The sequence below is a fragment of the Neophocaena asiaeorientalis genome, unplaced genomic scaffold (genome assembly GCF_003031525.2).
Source record: "Neophocaena asiaeorientalis asiaeorientalis breed wild unplaced genomic scaffold, Neophocaena_asiaeorientalis_V1.1 scaffold7, whole genome shotgun sequence".
Taxonomy (NCBI): domain Eukaryota; kingdom Metazoa; phylum Chordata; class Mammalia; order Artiodactyla; family Phocoenidae; genus Neophocaena; species Neophocaena asiaeorientalis.
The window spans coordinates 10,737,711-10,748,874 of NW_020185337.1; the positions used below are offsets into that span (position 1 = coordinate 10,737,711).

An 11,164-nucleotide genomic window follows, 5' to 3' on the forward strand; every position below is an offset into this window, starting at 1 on the left:
AAATATTTGCAAATGAAGCAACTGACAAAGGATTAATCTCCAAAATTTACAAGCAGCTCATGCAGCTCATATCAAAAAAAAACCAAACAACCCAATCCAAAAATTTAGGTCCAGAAGACCTAAATAGACATTTCTCCAAAAAAGATATACAGATTGCCAACAAACACATGAAAGAATGCTCAACATCACTAATCATTAGAGAAATGCAAATCAAAACTACAATGAGGTATCACCTCACGCCAGTGAGAATGGCCATCAAATAATCTACAGACGGGCTTCCCTGGTGGCGCAGTGGTTGAGAGTCCGCCTGCTGATGCAGGGGACATGGGTTCGTGCCCCGGTCCGGGAAGTTCCCACATGCTGCAGAAAATTCAAAAAGAGTCATGTACCACACTGTTCATTGCAGCTCTATTTACTATAGCCAGGATGTGGAAGCAACCGAAGTGTCCATCAACAGATGAATGGATAAAGAAGATGTGGCACATGTATACAATGGAATATTACTCAGCCATAAAAAGAAACAAAATTGAGTTATTTGTAGTGAGGTGGATGGATCTAGAGTCTGTCATACAGAGTGAAGTAAGTCAGAAAGAGAAAAACAAATACTGTGTGTGAACACATATATATGGAATCTAAAAAAAAAAAAAAAAAAAGGTTCTGAAGAACCTAGGGGCACAGGACAGGAATAAAAACACAGACGTAGAGAATGGACTTGAGGACATGGGGAGGGTGAAGGGTAAGCTGGAACGAAGTGAGAGTGTGTCATGGACTTATATATACTACCAAATGTAAAACAAATTTACCAAATGTAAAACAGATAGCTAGTGGGATGCAGCCACATAGCACAGGGAGATCAGCTCGGTGCTTTGTGACCACCTAGAGGGGTGGGATAAGGAGGGTGGGGGAGAGATGCAAGAGGGAGGAGATATGGGGATATATGTATATGTGTAACTGATTCACTTTGTTATAAAGCAGAAACTAACACACCACTGTAAAGCAATTATACTCCAATAAAGATGTTTTAAAAAAAAAAAAGAAGAAAAGGAATGATCCCTGCTCAGTGTGGTGAGGATGATTTTCTTTGCAGTTCAGGAGCAGACTCCGTGGGTTTTCAGATAGCTTAACAGAAAGAGAATGTGTGAAGGAGAAATTGAACCCCTTGCATGATTCTGCAAACAGAAATAATCAGTTGTGTGACTTTATATAAAGTACATAAAGAAGAATTATCAGTGGAGGGCTACCTGGCTAAAATCAAATCCCTTTAAATAAAGATTTATCCTTGGAGAACAGACCTCAGGCTTTCAGTTGGGAAGTGAATGGATGTCTAGAAAACAAGTGGTAAGGACCGCAGAGTGGGAATAGCAGAGGAAAACTAGTGTCCCATACCCGTTGCTAAACTTTGCATACCTAGAAGATGCAAGTCTGATGGAGAAACAAAGTCTGAAGTCTCATCTAGGCCCAGGATTATAAGGCAAACTACCAGTCAGACCACCATCGCATCTCATTTCGCAAGGAAATCTGAGGAAGAACTTGAAAGACCAAAATTGGATGATTCTATCAATGAAGAAGAAAAAGACTAGGAGGAAAAGAGACATAAAGTCACATCCAGAGAACCAGTTGCTAGACCACTCCCTGCAGAAGAACCAGAAAGAGTAAAACCATAAACACATGGGGAGGAAGAAGAACAAAGAGATGAAAAAGAAGAGATTCAGAGGTCAAACTAAAGAACAAGCACCTAAACAGAAATCTAAGGAGCCACGCAGAACAAGGAGTTCAAGATAAAATTCAGGATGAAGGAGATAAGAAAGATGAAAAGAGTTACAGAAGACAACCCAAAGATTCTAGCTGCCAGAGACGTGAGGGAAAAGAACCTGAAAGAGTAATATCACAAGTTGCCGATTAGAAAGAGAAGGATGAAAAGTTTGGAGACTGAAAGTCCAAGATTAAAGTGCCAGTAGGGAGGAGAAGAGATGCAAAACTATATCCAAGGACCCAGCTGAGAAAAAAGTTGCTCAAACCAAAATAGTTGTGTCCTCCAAGACCCATCCTCCAAGGTGCATTCAATGCAGACAGGACCTGGATGACACTGAACTAGGATATGAAGAGCATCCTCCTGACGCAGTGGATGAGATACAGTTGTTAACAAATGGGAGAATGTCTGTCTCTGAAGACAATGAATCTGGCTTTGAGAGGCTCTTCCCCAACCAAACTGACATGCTTCAGCATGTACTGTAAAAGTAGTTACCTGTGCCCAATCAACACCAGCCTAATTAAGAAGAATGTCAAACTCTCCTTTTCTGATTCAGCAAAATCAATATAAAATGATGACTGATCTCTTGAAAGTGGTGTTAATGGCAAAATTCTTGGTCCCATAAGTGAACGGTGGATCACTGGCTTTGACAGAGGTGAAAAGGCTCTCATGAGCTTCAGCACCTCATTTGTCAGATACATTATGATGGATCCCAAAGCAGAGAAAGCACTGATGTTCAGCACGATGCAGAAGGTCTACACAAGTAAGGTAGTAGTTGAGTTCCTGCAGAACAGCCCTGACTCAGCCTATGAAGGCCGGATCAATAAGATTGAAGTTGCTGTTTGTCCTCTGCTCAACTTAAGTCAATTCACTGCCCAGTTTGTGGTGGAACAAGTAGAGAATTATGATGAGACTCGGGATAGTGACAAGCAGCCCATCTTCCTGACCCACTACGTGAGGGACCTGATCAAGTTGGCAGGGGTCATCCTGGGAAAAAGGCAAGCTGAAAGATGTCAGACCATTGGGCATTCTGCCAAGAAGAAGGACCAAGGCCTCACTAAAGCCACCACTACCAAGCTGCTCTACCAGATCTTTGACACTTTCTTCACAGACCAAATTGAAAAGGATGACAAAGACAAGAAGAATGCTTTTAAACGCCGACTGTGTGGCATTTGTAAGATTTGTCAACAGCCCGAATGTGGAAAGTGTAAAGCCTGTAAGGATACGGTTAAATTTTGTGGTAGGGAATGGAGCAAACAGGCTTGCCAAGAGAGGTGTCCCAATATGGTCATAAAGGAGGCAGATCACAACAATGTCAACGGCAATATCCCGGAGATGCCATCACTCCAAAAGAATGCATCAGGAGAAAAGAAAGTACAAGAATCTGATCTATTGGGTTGGAGAGCCATCAAGACTACTGGGAAGAAGAGTTACTATAAGAAAGTATACATTGCCTCAGAAACCCTGGAAGTGGGGAACTGTGTCTCTGTTATTCCAGATAATTCCTCAAAACCACTGTCATGGCACTGTGGGAGGAGAGCAGCAAAGGCAGAGCTTGCGTACCCACTGGTTCTGTGTTGGGACACCCAACGTCCTCGGGGCCGCATCAGACCCCTTGGAGCTGTTCCTGGTGGACAAATGTGAGGACATGCAGCTTTTCATACGCTCACAGCAAAGTGAAGGTCTATAAAGTTCTGTCATAAAACTGGGCCTCGGAAGGAGGTATGGATTCGGAGGCCCTGATGGCAGAGGATGATGGGATGGGAAGTCCTATCTCTACCAGCTGTGGTATGATCAAAACGATGCGAGATTTCAGTCCCCTCCAAAAACTCAGCCGATGGAGGAAAAGTATAAACTCTGCACAAGCTATGTTCATCTGGCTGGAATGAGGCAAAAAGAAATTCCCAGGATCACAGAGCAGCTCAAGGATCTGGATGGCCGGGTTCTCTACAGCTCAGCCACCAAGAATGACATCCAGTATCGAGTGGGAGATGGTGTGTACCTCCTCCCTAAGGCCTTCACGTTGAACATCAAGCTGTCCAGTCCTGTAAAACACCCACAGAAGGAGCCTATCAATGAAGATCTGAATCCAGAACACTACCAGAAATACTCCAACTACATCAAAGGCAGCAACCTGGATGCCTGTGAGCCACACCAAATTGGCCGCATAAGAGATCTTCTGTATCAAGAAGAGTAATGGCAGGCCCTATGAGACAGACATCAAGATCAGAAAACAAGTTCTACAGGTGGGCAAAGGCCTCTGCTCTTCCAGGAGGCAGCAGACTCTTCCAGAAAACTGCCTGAAATGGGGCTGTAACACACGGTGGTGTTTTAAGAGTTAGGTAGAGGTAGCTGTTTTTCCAAGTGTTTCTGATTATCTGTGGGTACTGACAATGACTATAACTATGTCAGAGTCCTTGCTTTTAAACCTCTATTTTAAGTTGCAGAGCTTCAGAATTCTCCAGAAGAAATCCATGAGCAGAAGTCCAGGGTGTGACAAAAGCAGGGGTGGAGTGTTGTGGGCTCTGCCTGAGGCACCCCCAGAGATCCTTGAGTTCTGTTTACGACTGTCCACATTCTGCTCCTTCCCAGGAGTCCCTCCCCACTCCCGATCCTCCTGCCCTTCATGGGCACCCCCTTTCCTCCCTTTTTCTAGGGTTTCTCTCTGTCCACACTTTTCCCAAGGTCTTGGCTTCACTCAGTCTTTTTCTGCGATCCTAACAGTAGTTAGGAGCTAACCTGAAACTAATCCATACAGATAGGTATAAAGTTGCTTCACTTCTTAGCTATTGCACATCAAAGATTTTCTAAAGAAAAAGTAAACATTATTTTTTAAGCTACACAAAGTAACTTAGTGTGTAAGCCCTAAAATATCTTGTACAATCTCAATATTCCCATAAGCAGTATTCCCCAAGTTAGGAGTCAGGTTGGGGTTTACGGCCTTAGACCCTGGTGCTCATAGCTCCTCCACAACTACCCTTTTTCTCAGTCACGGAATATACCCACAAGGACTGCTAAGTGGCGGCCAAATGGAAAATGCTGCACTACTTTATTAATAGCTGGTCAAGTCTTTCACACTATCCCATGTAGGCCTGGTAGTCAGTGGTAGAATGGAGGCTTAGGGGTAGACACCTGAATGAGGCCTCCTTCTTCCCCCTGGCCTACTGAGAAGACCACCTGACTGCCCACACACCTGGAAAGGTGGCAACAGAGAAAGCAGAGGATGGGCCTCTCCAGCGATGCTGATCATACGGGAAGCACAACTGAGGGTAGGCCTTCCTGCCATACCAGCTGCACAGAAGCAAGGAACTGGAGGGAACAAAACACGCAGGTGGCCTGTTAAGGTGTAGTGGCCCTGACTCATGGTGAGGAAAGGCCACAGAAGTTCTCCCTCCATAGGTAGGTGTAGTTCCAGGTCCTGGGTGAAGAAAATATTTGTGCATGGCAACCTGCTGATGCCAGGGATTCCACAGCTCCAGCAGTAAGGTCCAAGATTCTCTGCCTTTGAGGCTTATCCCCCTCCTTGCTTCTACATGTTGAAGGAGTAGGAATTTTTGAGTTCTCCGCAAGCAGTATTCCAACACACCAACCACACCTTCTTTTGATGCCCAATTTTCCCTAAGCTACAGGAGAGCCAAGAGCAGTGACTATCCCAAGACGAAAATCTCACGACAACCTCAACATGCTCTACTTTCCTATAACACCACTGGGCCACAAGGATCTTGCCCAGAATCAAGTGAGGGTCCCCAATTTTTCCCCAGCTTACTAACACCATGAATAAAGTATTAGTAATGTCATGTATGGAAGTGGATGACAAGATAAAAGAAATCAGACTTAGCAAAGTGGGTATCTATAAAGAAATATTAAGACAAATCTTGAAACAAAAAACCAAAAATTATTCATAGGTTTTGGTGAAATTTGTCATGAAAATTATACTGATTGTTGTTTCATTATTAGTAACAGCATTAGGACAGTCCTGCTCTTTTGACAACACCAGGAACGATTTGTAATACTAGCTGACTAAATCTGAACCTGTCTGGTTAATTCATTATCTGATATGATGAACAATGATAACTGTGAGTTTAAATAGATATTTACAGTTAACATGTCAATATCAAACAGCTATAGAGATTACAGCATTTTTATCCATAAAATATATTAGTATTTCCTATGTTATTACTATGATCATTTATGTGTTTATGAATAGAATCATAAGATGTTTGGGCATTGTTTAAAACTAGTTCTGGAGAGGTGGGAGTGGGGAATGAAGGGATCATAAATAAAACTAGATTGCCTATATGTTTATAATTTTTTAGGTGGGGTGATAAATATATGGGGTTTCATTATACTGCTCTGTCTACTATTGTATACGTTTAAACTTTTCCATAATAAAAAACTTTTTAACAGAAAAATCACTATTAATATGTAAAATGTAACAAGATACACATATCTTTAAATCTTGTGTTACATATATCGTATATGTAACACAAGTTACAATAAGTTACAAGCTACTCTTCTTTAACAAGCTGCTAAATAATTTCCTTTTTAACATTTGTTCATTTCTCTTAGCCCCACTTTACTACTATGAACTATAATCACTAGTACTGGGATATCAGAAACTGTATAAATGAATATATATATATACACACATATATATAAAGATTTTTTAAAGTAAAATACATCTATACTCTCAAATTTCCACTTTTATTAAATAATTGCCCTTTTCATCTTTGATAATTATCACAATGTATAATGTTTAGAGATTAACAGAGTTAAACATCTGTAATTTGCACTAAGTAATCTTTTTCTATATTCAACTAGAAATGACAAAGAACAATGTATTTATAATAAATGTAGTAAGTAAAACTATTTACAGTTGCAAGATATAACAGACAATAAGAGTTATATGAAGAGCAAAATGAGCGTTTTCAAACTATTTTACTAATAGATGCTACAATGGGCAGTTTAAGAATCAGACAGATAATAATTTAGATTAGAGTAACAAAGACTAGATCTCAGTTTAGCATAATTTCTGAAATCCACCAGTTTGGGGTTATTTTTAATGTTTACCACGTGTCTAACTCTGAGAGAAGATAAACTCTGAAACTTTGGCTAAGGAGGGCAGTAATATCTCAAAGCAGAAACTTATATTCCTGCTTATTTAAGATTCTCTTTCATTAGAAATGGAAGCCAGTTAACCCATCTGTAAAGGCTTCCTTTGTTGGCACTGTGGGGAATAGGACGCACCCCTCAGGTGGTTGGCCTTTCCCATGTTATTCTCTATATCAGCTGGGTTTTTTCTCCTCATGCCCTCCCCACCTCTCCTTGGGTTCCTCAATCCTTCCCAGGTCCAGCTTGAAACCCACCTCCTTCTCAGATCTTGGCAACCATAAAGCTGCTTTCCTTCCCTGATATCCTTTGGCTCTTAGTATCTTTATCGCAATCTTAGGACATGCTGTTTCCATTGCTAGTTTTTCAAGTATATGTTTGTAAATTCCTTGAAGGCAGAACCATCCTTGAATCCACCCTTCTGTCTGTTAGAGATGCTCAATAGATATGTGTTGTCTGATACCAAAATTTACCCTCACAAGTGTCCAAATAGTTTATATCAGCCTTTTTTAAATTAATTAATTTATCTATTTTATTTTTGGCTGTAAGTCTTTGTTGCTGCACATGGGCTTTCTCTAGTTGCAGTAAGCGGGGGCTATTCTTCATTGCGGTGCATGGGCTTCTCATTGCAGTGGCTTCTCTTGTTGCAGAGCACGGGCTCTAGGCACACAGGCTCAGTAGTTGTGGCTCGTGGACTCTAGAGCACAGGTTCAGTAGTTGTGGTGCACAGGCTTAGTTGCCCCGTGGCATGTGGGATCCTCCTGGACCAGGGTTCGAACCCGTGTCCCCTGCATTGGCAAGCGGATTCTCAACCACTGTGCCACCAGGGAAGCCCTGTATCAGCCCTTTTGAGTGAAATTTTTCCAAAATATTTCTATACTCCTCTTTTTCCTATATAATCACAAATCTAATCCTAATAACCCAGAATAGTCATTATGAGCATTATTTTAATAACATTAATCAATAAAACCTATTAATTAGTAAAATTAATAACTAAGTTAATAATAAATTATTAACTAAGTTGTGAGGCAGTAGTTTCCTCTCTCCCTCTCTCCAATTACTCCTGCAGTCACCATCCCTGCCTCTATCAGTTTTCTATTTTTTCATGTCTGGTTCTATAATTTGAAAAACAAAAAAACTCATTATTCTTAACAAGACTACTGGGATTATTTATAAAATCAGTGAAAACCCAGGGTGATGTGTATGGGGTTTAAAGCTTAACCTTTATCATTCCTTTAGCAGCAGAGGCCTTTTTCCTCATCCAGACCCCCAACTGAAATTCCTAGTAAACGTAATTATAGTATAATTCTTCAAAATGTACACCTAATGTCTAAGTTACCCAAACATCTCTCTCTTAAAATAAGAAATGAATGCTGCATCTTTATTTGATACTCCAGAAACAATAAAAATCTTGTAACAATAATTCATTTGCTAATATGCAGAAAACGTCCATTTAAAAACTGTACTTTAGAGACATAAAAATAATCTGCAAACTACTGACAATTGTCGGCTTTTCCTGCTTTTCCTCAGGGCTCTAATATTTATTTGTTATTTTTTAATGTTAATTTTTAATTTTCTTTTCTTTTTCCATTATGGTTTATTACAGGATATTGAATATATTCCCTGTGCTATACAATAGGACCTTGTCTTTTATCTATTCTATATATAATAGTTTGCATCTGCTAGTCCCAAACTCCCAATCCATCCCTCTCCAAAATGTTACTCTTTAAAATACTAGGGGCAACACAAGTTATAGTATTTCTAGGGTATCAAGCCACTGAAACAAAACTGGAATGGAACTTGACCCCTCCAAAGTAAAAAACAAAACAAACAAACAAAAAACATTATTAAAGGTTTTCATTCCCTAACATATTTAGATACACAGGTCTATTTTTGTAATGATATTTTGATCTAAAATTATTACAAATCTTTAAGAATGCCAGTTAATGGGGTGAGTAATACCTGAATGTAGAAGCCAATAAAATCACAGTATATTCTTCTAAGAAGAAAAAAGTGCATTTTAAGATACATTAACTGTCTTCAAACATCTTGGACTGTCATTGTTTATTAAATACCACAATGCCCTCAGGTGTTTGGTTTTTTTTTTAACATTTTTTCCATCTATTTTCTTTGAGAAGAATTCAGAGAGAGAATAACAACTTTCACCTATATCATAGCTGACATTTTTTAAAGTACTTTCATGTGCATTATTTCATCTGATTCTTCAACAGTTTCACTAGACTATAGCTTCTTGAGGGCAAGGCCATTTTTCATATTCTGCAAGTGCTTTGCAGAGAGGAGGCCAATTTTTCCCTTATGGTTAAAGCTAGGGTTTGCCTCCCTAGTTCTGCTCTCTGGAGCATCACAAAGTTCAGTCCCTCTGCTAGTTGAATCCAGCTAACACACCCCCTTTTCCTCTACCATCACGTCCTCTTTATTCCTAATTACATATCGCTAAGTATTCTTAAACTCAATACACCATATACAGTCTGAGTAACATACCTATTCTGAATAATATACCAGTAAATGCTGGCTATGTCTGTATATTCTTTAGTCAATCATATCCATTGTTGACAAATATTGAGCTATATAAAAACCTTAAATATTTCCTCTCTGGAATGCGATTTAACCAGAATGCTTTTATTCTATCACTTAAACCCAGGGATAGACCATTTGTCTTCTCTGAAGTTTCAAGGTCTTTTTAGAAAGAAATTATAAGTATATAAGGCATTAAATAATAAAGAAGAAAAGCTATATCCTTATATTATTATTAAATAACATTTTTATCCTTTTCTCCATTTCTATCAATAAAATTCTGTCCTATAGGCCTGCTGTTAATATAACTAATAAAATTTCACAACCTGACCTTAAAAATAAAAGTCTTCATTATTAACCAAAGGAGTCTGAGAAAGAAATGAAAGAGATGTCCCTTCTTGCAGCTTTGAAAAGAGAAATAAATTCTGCATCATAAGCTACTTTTAAAAACCTGATTTGATAAAGTATTAAATTAAGAATCTATCCAAGAATATCATTTTGCTCTCCTCAGCAATATGGAGACATGTATATACTCACAAGTGTTACTAGAATGTCTTCTGATCTTTGTTAAAAAGAAATCCATTCTCTGTTAATACAAACGTTATTTAAACCAAAAGGTCTTGTGAAACTCCAAAGACTCTAGAGAAAGTGTTGCCTGCTGAGCAATATCCCCAGGATGGGTCACCTTTTTCACCTGATCATTAACAATCTCTTCCAAAATCAGACCTTTTGGCAAGATTCACATGGAATATAAATTTCCTCATGCTCAGTGCCTGTTATGGAAGGTCCATCCACATATCTCTTTTCCAGACGTCCTTACTACCAATCCTACAACCTCATTCTTTCAAAGTCCCTCATCATCTGACCAAATCATTAATTAATTACTACCTATTAATCAATGTAGATTTGTATCTCAGATCATTTCATTCCTATCAGAGCACTCACAGTGACATAATGCTTGAAGTTCTGTACTCTGGCAAGATTTCCCGAGTCTACCTCTACCAACTGGCAGAATATCGTGCAGAGCATTATAACCAAGCTGAAATTCTCTTCCTCCTCTATGAACTGATCACAGGGAATCTCCCCAAGGGGTGGAAGTGCAGTAGGAGTCTAAGTCAGCTGCTCAGGCAATTTACCATGCCTTCCGGATTTGCTTGGGTCTAGTCCAATATACATCACTTCCTTTAGTAAGGCTATCCTCCTGGGTACATCCAGCCTTATAATTTTGTGGATCCAGTAACACCCAGTTCATGGTGAGAAACTCAGATAGCACGATCACCTAGTGATCACCATGGTCACCACAGTCAGGCATTTTTAATCATAACCAGGACTGAAGAAAGTATGACTTTGCTCTAAAACTTTAGGTTCTCCACCATGATTCTACCATTGGAGTTGCCACAGGCTCCATACAATGTCCTGCTATGGTCCCTTAAAAGCCATTCAGTCCATAAAAGGAAAGCATCAGAGTTGCTTTCATAGCAGGCTACACCAGCTGAACTTCTTCTGCTCTAGGTTCTACTCAAAGAGGGCAGTTTTTTAGGTCATACTATAAACAGGTGAGAGCTACCCAAAGATGGTGTTGCCCACACTGGATGCTGACTCATTAGCCATTCCTCTTTTCTCCCTTATAAACAGAACCCCAATTTTATTCAGGAAACAGGCAATAATGAGCTCAGGCAAGGTGGGACTCTCCCTCGGCTCCAGAAGTTAAACTATGACTGGTCTAATCCCATTCCTCTTTGCTAGTGACTGACTTGGGGTAGACATACG

The 11,164-nt window shown here is 39.7% G+C and overlaps 1 protein-coding gene across 1 annotated transcript in view; it reads left to right on the forward strand.

The window, feature by feature from the left end:
- LOC112393768 (alcohol dehydrogenase 4-like) overlaps positions 1–5,738 on the forward strand; it is a 23,195-nt gene extending 17,457 nt beyond the window's left edge. The window contains 1 exon segment of the mRNA XM_024736139.1: positions 5,714–5,738. Within this exon segment, the coding sequence (XP_024591907.1) occupies positions 5,714–5,738 (25 nt within the window).
- The last annotated feature ends 5,426 nt before the right edge of the window (positions 5,739–11,164 follow it).